The 13715-nt window shown below is 33.8% G+C and overlaps 1 protein-coding gene and 2 long non-coding RNA genes across 3 annotated transcripts in view; 1 reads left to right on the top strand and 2 right to left on the bottom strand.

The window, feature by feature from the left end:
* LOC141671305 (uncharacterized) overlaps window positions 1-13715 on the bottom strand; it is a 328936-nt gene that overhangs the window by 9220 nt on the left and 306001 nt on the right. The window lies entirely within an intron of this gene.
* Window positions 284-2866, bottom strand: LOC141671296 (putative disease resistance RPP13-like protein 3). The gene has a single exon (XM_074477488.1). It carries the CDS (start codon window positions 2724-2726, stop codon window positions 459-461), a length of 2268 nt encoding a protein of 755 aa, XP_074333589.1. The 5' UTR covers window positions 2727-2866; the 3' UTR covers window positions 284-458.
* Window positions 7911-10206, top strand: LOC141671310 (uncharacterized). Its single transcript, XR_012555045.1, has 4 exons — window positions 7911-8444; window positions 8702-8826; window positions 8911-9146; window positions 10104-10206. It is a non-coding gene; the product is annotated as an uncharacterized LOC141671310 (long non-coding RNA).

The following is a 13715-nucleotide window of genomic DNA, read 5'->3' as shown; positions in this document are numbered from 1 at the left end:
TTGTATTTAACTAAATACAACCGTTTTTTGGGCGGTTGTATTTAGGCGTTTTTTTTTGTAGTGAATATAAGATAAATAAGAGTCAAAAGACGGATAAAAATAATAAATATAAAATTATTATAAGTCATATATGAAAGTAATCCATTTAGAATTATAACAGAATTCAAAAAGAGTGAAAGCAAAAGTTGTTAAACCAAAAAGCGGTGAAAGTATCATGTATTTCATAGTTCATACCATTAAACAAAATTAATCTTGCCTATGTTTCTTAAAATAAACAGGGAAATTATAAATTAAATATTGCAAAGAATTTAAAAAGTAAAGTTCATGGAACTGCAGGAGCATCATCGGCTTTTTGCTAGTTGTACATGAATCTTCTTAAGGTTTGGACAATAATCTAATTGTACAGGAATGTTCTAAGCCTAGTTTATAGCTTTTTGCCAGTTAAAATTGCAAAGAATTTAAGAAATGAAGTCTGTAACCCAGCGTTCTAATTGTACAGGAATGTTCTTCAGTTTTGGACAGTCAAGTGTTTGAAATTGTTTGAGAGAAGGGAAAGCTCCGTCCTCAACTTCCAATTCTTCCAGATCGACGAAATCCTTTAATCTCAGAATTTGAAGACTTGGAAACCCATTCTCACTGCATACCATTTTGTTTAAATACAGGTTAAAAGCCAACTGAAGAGCGGTGAGATTCGACAAACTTCCCAGAATGGGCATTGGATCTTCTGTCAACTCACTGAAGCTTAGACTTAAATCCGTGATTGAATCGGGCAGATGACATAGTTCCGATGGATCTTTTAGAGTACCGAATAACGACACGCTCTTGAGATGATTGCAAGACGAGAGTGGCTTGAGTGTTGGAATATTAACAGACATAAACCGTATGCTGAATGTTTGGAGACTTGTTAAATTGGCTACAGACTCCAGCGTGTATCCTTCTTCTTCTGCTTCTTCTTCTTCTCTATCACATATAGAGAGTGCATGGAGGTTGGTGAGATTAACAGTGTCAATCTTCATCCATTCTTTACACTCTATACGACAACCACCAAGAGTTTTTAACTTTGTTTGGTGCTTACCTATATTCAAACTCCCTCTAATTTCAATGTCTAAATGTCTCAATTCATGAAGCTCACATATCTCCCTAGGAACTGTGTAGTATGTTCTCCAACCGCCGTGCAAGGTTTGTAGCTTTTTAAGCCTGCCTATACTTGGTGGAATTTCTATAGGTCCATAAGAATAACTCTCACCACCCATTAAGCACAAGTACTTTAAGTGAACTAAATCTCCTATTTCTTCTGGTATTCTCTCTAAGCCTACACTTATCATATCTAGGACTTTGATATTTTTGAATCTGGTGCACAACAACTTCATTTCTTTTAATTCAAGTTTAGAATAATTTACTAGTGCTAGTGAACGCAAACTTGAAGCATCAAATCTACGCCCATCTAATTTCAAGTACTCCCCTATATCGTTGTAAATGACATGACGCGCTTGTCCTTCCAACAAATGGTGTTTACCTGAGTCCGAAACGACCAACAACTTGTGCTCCTTTGCTTTATTTATGGCAAGATCACGTACAAGATCATGGACCCGGAAACTCTCAACTTCTCCATTCCATAGCAATTTATTAACCTGAAGCAAATCACGATTAATTAGCTCCTTCAAACAATCTTCAGCCAAATCCTCCATGATTACTCCTTCACCTTCCTCGGCTTCTGATATGAATTCCTCTGCAATCCATAGACGCTTCAACTCGTCCAAATCAATCCCATGGTCTTCCGGGTACCTTGCAAGGTAGAGAAAACAGTCTTTCTTTTGGGGAGACAAGTCATTAAAACTCAAACTCAGTATTTCTCCAATCTGGGGAGACAAGTCATTATCCTTCAAGTGTCTCCATATATGCTCCTTCACCTTTGACCAATAATCATAGCTCATGTTGTGTGATAAGAGACCGCTCAGTACCACGATTGCAAGTGGTAAACCACGACATTTACCAACCATCTCCCTTCCTAATTTCTTCAAATTTGGGGTTGTTGGTTCAGCTCTCTTACAGAACAGTTCCCAGCTCTCATCTTCTGTTAGAAAACGGAGTCGATGGACAAAACATTTGTCATCTGCCATCTCTGCAACTTTTTTGTTGCGGGTGGTTATGATGATTCTACTACCATTTTTCTGGTCTGGAAACGCATCTTTTATCTGGATCCATGCCTTGATGTCCCATATATCATCAATCAACGCCAAGTAGCAGCCTCTATCTTCAAGTAACTTTGTCAAATACTGCAGCAAATCATACTCATCCATGGTTGACATATATTGTTCGTGCTCAGGCCCCATAAAAGACTTTATTATTCTCTTTAGAACATCTTTTATGTTATAGTCGTTGGAAACACAAACCTTAGCACGAGTATCAAAATTTCTCAACTCGCTAGAGTTGTACAACTTTGTGGCAAGTGAAGTCTTACCCGAACCCCCCATACCGTGAATTGAAATGACTTTGAGGGAGAGATTGTCGCTATTAAGTTCGGCCTTCAAAATCTTAATTTCGTCCTCGAAGCCAACCACTTCCACCTGGTTATTAATGGCAGTTATTCTCAACAATGTTCTATCTTTCTGCTGCTTGTTTGGAGTGGCTAAGATGTTGTCAATACGGTACTCATTTCGCCTATTCTTGATCACAAGGATCCTTTTTTGGAGTGACTCAATCTCCTTGCCAATATCATAAAGCATAACTTCTTTATTGCACACGCAAACACAAGCCCGTACACGATCCAAGATACCTTGTTTCGGAGCTGCATATTCTTGTTGGTGAGCACTGAAATCGCTCAGGATTTTTATCGCATCATTGGCGACATCTCTAACATCCTCCACCCAGTTATTGATTCTGCAGATCTTACGGAAGACTGGAGGTAGCGCAATTCATCTTTGAGCCACCTTAAATTATCTTTCACTTCTAGTAGAATGTTAACTTCTTGTGCAATAAATGCACCAAGCTTTTCGATTGCAGAAGATACGATTGCATCAACCATTGTTCTCTCCCAAGTTTTGTGATCAACAACAAGAATAATACCAGTAATTTTTATGTGACTCAGGGAGGCTGGGCAACTGAAGATTGTATGGTCTATAATTACAAGTATGAAACTAATAATGCCAGCAAGATGCTTTTAATTATTTCAATTTTCACAACTAGACTAAGAGCATGTGTATGGTGGCCCTATAAATTATTTGTCCTTTTGTGGTCTATAGTTACTAAGAGTATGTGGTCTATAAAAATATTTTTAGGTACAGTTTTTGGGAAAAATAAATAGATGAAAAGGATCACTATAATTTCTAATATTTGTATGTACTATTTTTATTTTATGCTATTTTATGAATAATTTATGTCCCCGGGGTTGATTTTGATTGCATTGTGTTATTTCCTATATATAATCGCGGTTAATGGTAAAAATGTTTATAATGCTTTCAATGTTGTGCCTGTAAGATGCTTTAAATTCTTTTAATTTTCACAACTGGACTGAAGATTGCGTGGTCTATAGTAACTAAAAGCATGTGTATGGTGTCCCTATAAAACAGAAAACAGAGCACTGTCTTTTCAATTATTTTTTGGGTTAAATGGCGTTTGGGTCACCCAACTGACCGAAAACTTGCAGTTTGCTCATCCAACTCAAAAAGCTTTCAATCACATCATTTTACTCTTAAAATTTTCATCCAGGTCACTCGCCGTTACATTCCGTTAAAAACTTGCCGGAATGCTAACTAAGTTTGCTGACTTGGTTTAAATAAATTCACCGTGGCATGTACAGTCAGCTAATGCAGCATTTTGGTCACTCAATTGGCTTGAAACCTGCTATCTGTTCATTAAACTGAAAAAACTTTCATTTATACCACTAACCATTATGTCCATTAAAATTTGAAAAGAAAACCAAATGAACTGATCTTCTACAACAACGTTAAGGACCCTCCTGTAATATCCGGGACATGACGTGTAATTATTTTTATCAATAAATGATTTTTATGTGATTATTATGTGATTTTTGGTGAATTATCGGATGATTGGTGTTGTTATGTGGATATTTATATGTGGTAAAGTCTAGGTATGTTAATTTTATTATGTCCAGAATAAAATATAGAGAACTAAGGTATTTTTCTGGTAATTTTTGTAGTATTATATGATTTTATATTGATTTATGAATTATTTTTTGAATAATTACAAAATTATTTTATAAAGCCGGGAATCGTCCAACCTCAAACGTTTTTACGGGTGTATAACCTGAAACTCTTCCGAAAACTCCTTTCTAACCTAATTTGGTAATACCTCACATTTTCCATGTTTTGACTTTTTCGATTCGGATTACGGTTTGACCCGTGCGCGGCCCGATGCAAAATTTTCGATACGATAACCCTTTTTGATAACATTATCTTCGTACAAAGCGTTTTATAAAAGCCCGATTTTGATAATTATCCAAAACCTTTGATGCTTATCCAAAACAGGATAATGCTTATCCAAAACAAGATAATGTTTATCCAATACGTTATCCGATAGGATCGTTTTTATAGTTACTTAGCGGCTAAGAAACGTATTTATCGATCCAACACAATCCAAAACGTACTAATATTCCGTAAATATAAATAGCCCTTTTCTTATTTCATTTTACTCGTATAATCATAATCAAACAGTAAAAACCAATAAAACAAAGAGAAAACCCTAATAAAATACCTCGTTCTTGAAAATCAATCGCACAAACGAAGGCGTTATCGAACTCTAATTCGGGCGTGCAATATATCAAAACGAAGCTCTCAAAAAACTCTTTCTGAATCAATCATCTATTCTAGTGCAGAAATCAATGTATTTTAATAATTTAATTATTTTATTTCGAATTATTTATGGATTAAATTAGGAATTTTTGTTCTTGATGTTTTTTATATGATTTGATGGCATAATCATGTAGATCTTTTCTTCCTGGTCATTTTGGTATATTATATGACTAATTTGGAGTTCAATAACATGTTCAAATTGTTGTTTGATTCTCGAATTGAAGAATTAGGGTTTATGTGTTTGAATGTTCTTAATTGAAAATTAGGCGTTTCTTTGTTAGGGATTATTAATGATTTTACTTCCAGAAACTAGGGGTGCACAGAGGTGGGGTTATCAATTTTTTTTCCAGTTTTTATTGGACGTAATGGTCAGTGACTTGAATGAATTTTTTTTTAGTTTGATGACCAAATTGCAAGTTTTGAGCCAGTTGATTGACCAAAACGCCGCTTCATCTGACTGTACATGCCACGATAGATTTATTTAAGCCAAGTCACCAAGCTTAGTCAGCATTCCGTTAAGTTTTTGACGGAATGTAACGGCGAATGACATGGATGAAAAGTTTTAAGAGTAAAATGATGTGATTGAAAGCTTTTTGAGTTGGATGACACTGCAAGTTTTCGGTCAGTTGGTAACCCAAACGCCATTTAACCCATTATTTTTTTCACAACAATCAGTGTAATCGTCTTCCATGTCAGTTTCCGAAAAAATGGTCTCAAATGTCACTTCAACGCGATATTTAGTATAATATTTTGAGTTTAAGCTTAAAACTCAGTTGCTTATGAGTTTGGGGTTCAAATTTTTGTATTTTTCTATTAAAACGCAATCCAATATTTGGTTTTCAGCAGTACATTTCCTTTTTTTTTATTTATTTATATTTCCTTTTATCTCTGATTAGATAATATTGTGTTTTTAAACTTAAGACACAATTTTAAGGGATTTCGTATTTTATTCATATGTTAATATTTTTAAATTTAAATGGAGGATTGATGAAACCTAAGATATTAAAAATAATTAATTAAGACACTAAACCCTAGATTAAATTAGGGTTCGCATTATGGTCTAAAAATCCTAAACCCTAAATTCTAAACCATTACTTGGTGTACATAATTATTAGTTTATTTTTTAATATTCCTAAAATTCAAAGGAAGATTGGTAAACTCTAAAATGTTTAAAATTATTAGATTAGTTGTATCTTTATTTCAATTTTTTCATATTTTTAAAATCCAAATGTGAATTATTAAACCCTAAAAAATTAAAAAATTGTTGAATTAGGGTCCACGCTTGAATTTTAAAAAAATTAATTTAAAAATTTCATATTTTTGAAAACTAAAAAATATGAAAATATAAAATATTAATTAAAAACGAATGAAAACATTATTTTAGGTTATGTTTTATTGTTAAAAATATAACATAAAATATTATTTAGGTCCCGTAACGTGACTTAAAGTGATGTAATAAATTCAAGAAAAAACAAAAAAAAAATATAGTTGAAAAATGTCAACTGAACTGCCGTTTTCCTTATTTTAAAAAACGTGAACAGAGATTAAATTTTGAAGTAATATTTGCGGTTATAAATGACAGTGAGGGCTATTTGTCCACAATAGTGACATAACGTGCCTTTTTCTTAATTGGTAGCAATTTTCCTTTTTGTTTTCAGAACTGTAGAGATTGAAAATTTAAACAAGCTATTTTTTTAGAGTTTTTCAAATTAGAAGATGTTTAGTAATTTTTTTTATTAAAAAATTAGAAACAAGAAAAACCATTTTTCTTGAAATGACACGAAGTATTTGAATTGTCGTAACAGTGAAAGGAAAGATTAAATAATTATATCGAAAGAGTTTTAAATTATAAAAATAATTTGCATTTACCAAAACATACAATATCATAAAAAATAGAACAAATGTCTAGGACTTATGCAGTGCAATTCAATTTCCAAGGACATACTTGTGATATGAGGCTCTGTGCATCTCTAATTAGGATAACCAAAGTACAGACTGAATGTTTGTAGACTTGTTAAGTTAGTTATGGACTCCAAAGTGTAACCATCTCCTTTTTCTTCCCTTAATATAAACAGTGTACACAGGTTAGTGAGATTAATTGTATCAATCTTGATCCATTCTTTATACTCTATAGTATAAAGTAACTTTGTTTGCTATTCAAATCCCCTCTAATTAGGATGTGTAGACACCTCAACTCAAACTTGTCCGTTTCAGTAGCAGGAATATCTCGTGTGACAAGAGCCTTATCGTCCTTGATGTCAACAATAGGACTACTCTCTCGTATGCTCACTTTGAGTTCACTACGCCATAGATGGCCTATCGCAACCGCCCCCTCAAGAAATGTTACTTAAAATGTTACCCTAGATATGATACTTATGAGCTAATTTAACATTGTGTTTTTTGTGTTACCTTAGCCAGAAACATGGCGTTGCATTAGGTAAACAGTGTTGTAGCTTGTAACTTTTTTGTCAAAGTGTTACATTAGAGTATTAAAATATATATTCTATTTTTTTAAAAATTAAATATTAATTTAAATTTATTTTTCAAAGATATAAGCTGATATACCAATTTAATAAATGAGATACATGATACACGAATCTTTTATATAACAATTTTTTTTAAATAATAAATTTCAAAAAATTTAAGATAAAAATTTTAAAAGTAATAAAAAATTAAATAATATAAATTCCCCTGCTTTTGATATGAGCACTAATATACAACTATACAAGTTTTAAAAATCAAAAATATAAAAATAAGAATTATAAATTTTATAAATACAAATAACTAACTTTTTTAAAAATATTAAGTTAAATTTAATTAATTTATTAAAATAATAATGATAATTATATGAATATTACTGGTCAATTCGAAGGGGAAATATTTGGGCTCAAGCGGGTAAAAGTTTAGCAAATGGCCGCCCAATTTTCTCAGAAATTTTGAAAACTTCAAACACTCTCATTTCCTGTCCCTCTCTTGCAATTCCTCTCTCCCTCTCAACATTTTAGATTTCCCTCTCCATATTCTCTCTGGTTAATCTCTATTCATTTTTCGTATCTCTTTCTGATGTCTTAGTCTCTACCAGTAATCTCTGTTGTATAATTAAGGATTTACTTTCCTAATTAGGGTTCAATTGAATTGGGGTTTCGTCAACTATGGATTTGGTTTTTCAATTAGGGCTTAAGCTTTGCGGGATTATTATTAATTACTGTTCTTTTTGTTTTGTAATTGTAGATGCGGCCCTTATGTTTTTGTCGAGTGAAACTTTGCGTTCGCTCTGGTTCGTTACGCTCGTTGGATCCTTAGTAAAGGTCCGAGTTATGTTGCAAATCTAATTCAAATCTTCTGCACTGCTTTTGGTACCTTCTCTTGGGGTATGTATGGGGTCGACAAGGGTAATAAGATCTGAATGTACTCTTTCTATTTTCCCCCAATTTTTTATTATTTTTATTTGTTTGTAATTTGCTGATTTTTCTGTCTTTTTGTTGTCAATCTTATGTTATTTTGTGTTTTCGAGCTCGTATATGGTATAACCTTTGTTAACTGAAAGTATTGGGACCCTTTGATATTCATTTTCACTGATCAAGTAGATGGGAGGCATGAGTCCTTCAAGCATGCGATTTTGGATTAGGATTGGTAAGCAACATCCTTTTTTCCTCGCTTCATCACTTGTCAATTTAATTTAATTTTGGTTTCTTATTATCTATAATATTCAAATTTAGTGTACAAGTTGTGTTTAAGTGGAATTTAGTGTATAAGTTCTAAATTACTCATTTCTTCTGGTTTGTAATATAATTATATGTTTTCTCATAACTCGCGATGGCTTAAAGAAAAAGGATCATTTATATATTTAGTGTACAATTTGTGTTTAAGTTGGTCAGGGTGATGTACAGGGGAATGGAGTTGGGGCGCACCAAGCGGGTGTGGTCCAGGGGTCGAGTGTGGTGCACGGTTCGGGTGCGGTGGGGCAGTATGGTGGCGTAGGTGGAGTGACTAATTATGGTTGTGCTATATTACAGTAAACACCTTTAATAGCTCGTAATTTTACAAAGCAAGTCAACTCAGTGTAACTGTAATTTGATGATAATGTGATATCTTTCAGTTGATTGCAGTTACACTACCTTTCTAGTTCCAATATTGATGGAACTGATGAATTTTGCGAAAGACTTGATGGAAAAGACTCGAAGATTATAATCCTGCTCAGAGAAGGTGGAAACATCTAAACGATTAGCCCAAGGAAAGATGGTGCAGGAAGACACTCTGTTGTTTGAAGATGAGTTGCAAGATGAAGATTACTTTCCAAGTTTGCCTTTTGCTGCAATGTTTTCTTGTTTTAAGGTAATAAGCTATTTACATAAAGCATTCGAAAGAGTAAAATGTCCTTATGATTAAGTATTTCTAATTTCCCGTGTTTAATATGCCACTGTAATTATTATCTGTTTGTTTTTTGTTTTTTTTAATAACACACTCATAGTTTCTTCTTCACTTTGACAAGGTTTGAACCTTAAACCTCCCGTAAAAGGGATAAATTGATACTTCAGGCTTCGAGCTTAGAGCCTTTTGGTTGTTATCTGTTCATTTTGATCACATTATTTCGAAAATTTCCATATTATAGTTTTGTAGCATTTAATATAACATGAGATCCTGCATTTTGGTAATTATTAGAATGCGAACTGTAGCTTGGAACTTTATGTCATCATCATACTCTATATACCATAGAATCCTTTGACTTAATTATACTCTAGAACTGTTTATCAGGAATCAAAGATGATACACCACGTGCTACTTGCCCTTTCCCTTCATGCACCTCTTTCTTCTGTATACTGAACTACAACTATTGATATGATTATAAATGGAGAGTTCTATGTATTTGCTATTTCGATGAACTACGTGTGATGGTGATATAAATTGTGCGCAGAAGAATCTGATGTTATGAATCAACACTTGTCACTATGCTTTTAATGAAAAACTGAAACTGGATTAGCTAAATTTGTAACTAAAGTTTGCAGCTTATGGATAATAGAAAATAGGGCAGAGCTGGAGTTTATAATTGGTGAAAGTAAAACAACGGCCACCAAAACCAACTCAGCTACTTAAATTCAGTACTAATATGGAAACAACAATGATAACTGTGCATTTCTACATATATATATATATATAAATATATTAAGTTATATAGGTTTTTATGACCTAAATATTAGTGTAATATATCCAAAAGTATTTAAGCTGTCTTACCTAGTAAGAACAATATTCTATAGTTGTGTATCTAACTATATACTCTGTGTGCCTAATCAGGCCATAGGTTTGAAGGTCACTTGCTTATTATGCTATTGTTCATAAGGGGACAACATGCCTGATTCTTTCCAGTTGGCTGAAGCAGCAAACAAAGATATTCAAGGTGAGTTGTTTTTTAAACACTTTTATATTTAAGTTAATCCCTTTTTCTATTCGGAGGTGTATTTGTTACATTTTCATAATCCATCGAGGCTCCTACATGCATAAGATATCCAAATGCATAAGATATCCAAAATTTGACTATATTGAAATATTTTCATACTTTCTATGCATATATGCTCTGAAAAGTTAAGTCGGAATTGTTGTAAAGAAATAAAAGGCAATAGTAAACTAGTGTAACATGTAATACATGTTTTTGCAGCTACTCTCAGATTCAAGCATTTTTTTATGAATCAAGTGGAGTGGAAGATGAGATAGAGGCTTACTTAGATAATTTAGTTTACCTTTACGTTGTGATCAGGTTTTATTTTCTTCTTTTGTGAAAATTTGATATGTGAATGACTTGGTAAATTTATTTACGCTTGATGTCAATGAGATGGTATCCTCTTCCTTTTGCTGGATATGCTCCCTATGAAGAATCTGTTTTAAACTTTAACTTCTAAATTCTATCACATCTCTTATTACTTCAATCCCAGGAGCATTAATGTTGTATGTATATATGCATCAGGTGTGTAAAATAGTAGTTGTTATAGAATATATAAGTACAATACTTTTGCATGGGGTATATATATAGGGTATTGTATGGCTTAACCTTTATTTTTTTCTCATTTCAGCTTTAACGACTATATATTTGTTGATGAATGCATACGTGTCAAGTTCTCGGCAGCTACTAGCAGGAAGTGGAACATGTTTTGGGATGTAGATTAGATGGTTGTATTGGTTAAATTTATTGTGATTTTTGTAGATTGTAGACTGGTTATGAATGTAGTTGAGATTATGAAATTTGGAATGTATTAGATTAATGTAATATATTTTCAAATTTTGCAGTCAATTTCACACTTTTTGATATTAGTTTTTCATTTTTCATCCTGGTAAATTATTACAGTAGCTTCATAAAGTGTTAGACTAGGTTGTTCAAAGTGTTACCCTTGGTAAAAATTTGATGCTACCACTGTGGAACTCACATGCCACATCACCACTGTGAACCTACATGCCATGTCATCGCTGTGGGCCCCACTGGTGGGCCCCATTTTTTTTGGAAAATCTAAGTACAAAGATAACATACATAATGTGATACTATAGACACAGATTGATGTTACCTTTGACTGCTATTGTAACACAAATGTCAATGTTACACCAGGGTAAACGTAATGTTACCTTAGGGGCCAAGGGTAACTCGAAAAAAAGCAACTTAATTTTTATGTTACCTCAGTTCTTTTGGATGGCTATCGTAACATTATTTTGGCCTGTTGTAAAATTTTTTTGATGTTGCTATAGGTCATCTATGGTGTAGTGGTTTATGATCATCAAAATTGTTCTCTTGAACAAGATAACTAGCAATCTCTTGCGTAACAAGAGTTGTGTTGTTCTTGATATCAACACTAGGAACACTTTCTCGGATGCTAACTTCAAGTTTATGATCATCAACAGAACTAGCATTAATGAGTGGAAGAGGGATATCAAAATTAGGTTGTGCACCAGAAGAAAGGCAATACAGACTATTGACCTTTCTCGACGATACGCATACATGGACAATGTGACCAGAGATAATGGTGGTGGTAGAAGACCAGAGGAAGATAAGAATCAAAAGAAGAGTGTTAATGGAACTCCAGAGAGTAACTTGGAAAGGATGAATTGACTGAAACCAAGCTCTTTTGCAGCTCTTTTCGAAGATTTAGATCTTTTCTTACACAGTAAAAGGGCAATTTTTGTTGGCTAAACAAAACTCAAGTTCCATCAAGCTAATTTGCTCGGTTTTTTGGGAAGATATTCAAGACAAGAAGAGTGTCTTCAACATGAAGGTACATCTTAGGAGGACTAAAATTGTCCTAATAGTAGGCTGCACATTGGCATGCTAATGAACTAACCTAAAATGCCTTTCACGGTACTTCACTGTCTTCAATACAAATTTAAAAGTAACATTAAGTATCCAATGCGAGTATCAACTAGCCAATTCTCCACTGTTAATTTGAGTATTCGTCACTAACAGTAAACCAATTAAACATAAGCAATTATCGGAATTGAGGTTTATGTAATTACTGGAATTTCTGGTTTTGCCGAAAGAGTACAAGTGAAAAACCTCTACAATGGGAGGTTGAATGTGGAATGTGACTCTACCTTCGTGGGAGTGTCAATGTCGATGTGATTCAAGATTTATTCATTGAAAGAGATCAACGGTGTATCCTATAAATTTTGCTGGATGATCGAAGAGTGGAGGATAGAGTTTACTGGAGTAAAAAGAGATCAGGGAATTACTCTGTTAAAAGTGCATATCAGTTTCTTCAAGAGCAGAAAGGGAGGTGGAGAAGGGAGAACAGTTGCAGCGTGTATTAACTATATGATTCTATTTGGGTCTTTCTTTAACACTTTAAGATCTTAGGTGAACTGATTACTTAATATGGTATCAGAGCTTAGGTAGCGGGAGCGCCAAAGTTTTAAATCTTGTACGGAGAGCATTGGCGTATTGCTTACTCATCATGATTTTGTTGGCCCTTAAACTATTATGTCCCTTTGCAGCTCAGTGTTGAGGAAGAAACTATTATGCATGCTTTGGTTTTATGTCCCCTTGCAGCTCAGTGTTGGCAACGAACAATTCCGGATGTTCAGCAACATGTGGAGGGCGCGTTTCATGACTGGTTAGATAGGGTGTTCGATAGCTGCAATCTTGACAGACGTGCTCTTGTGGCAATGGTTGCTGGAGTTTTAGCATTGGCAAAGGAGTACCTTGTACAATGGAAGGATGCTCAGGGTCGGTCAGTAGAGGTTTTAGTTCAGTCGAGAATCGAAGGGGACGGAGCCATTTCTCAGGTTAAGCCACAGTTAGATACTATCAAGGTAACAGTCGATGCAGGCTTATGTATAGAGCAAGAAGCGTTCGGTTGTGGTCTGGTACAGAGGATCGGAAATCCGGTCGGATCCGAAGACTAATAGAGCCAATAGAGATCACTAAAAAAGAAATTTGATCCGGAAAAAATCTAATCCGATAATAATCCGATCCAATAAATAACGGATATGAATTTAGGCCGATCCGATCCATTGACAGTCCTAGGCTATATAGCGAGGGATGAAGGGTTTTTTTTCTTTTTCTTTTTATTGTAGGGAATCCGCGGCCGCTACCTTCGGGTGCGCACCGGGTAAACTTAACGGGTTCACGCAATAGCTTGCAAACCACGCAAACCAAGATAAACTGCATTTAAGCAATAACTTGCAAAACACGCAAACCAAGATAAACCTCATTTAAGCGATATCAGTAGGCATAATCATAAATTCGGTACTTGAAATTTTTATAATAAATACCACAAGATTTCAATAACAATAATCAAATTAGAATCTTAATTAACATCCGAACTTAAAATCCAATAATGTTTTATTTTGGATGTTTGTTATCCGCCTAAATTCATGGTATTTTGACTTTTTAGTATCTTTTTTAAAAAGATTTTCATCAAGACTCTG

The sequence above is a fragment of the Apium graveolens genome, chromosome 7, assembly GCF_009905375.1.
Source record: "Apium graveolens cultivar Ventura chromosome 7, ASM990537v1, whole genome shotgun sequence".
NCBI lineage: Eukaryota > Viridiplantae > Streptophyta > Magnoliopsida > Apiales > Apiaceae > Apium > Apium graveolens.
Note: the sequence above shows the minus strand (reverse complement) of the source record. Positions and strands in the feature narration are given on the sequence as shown.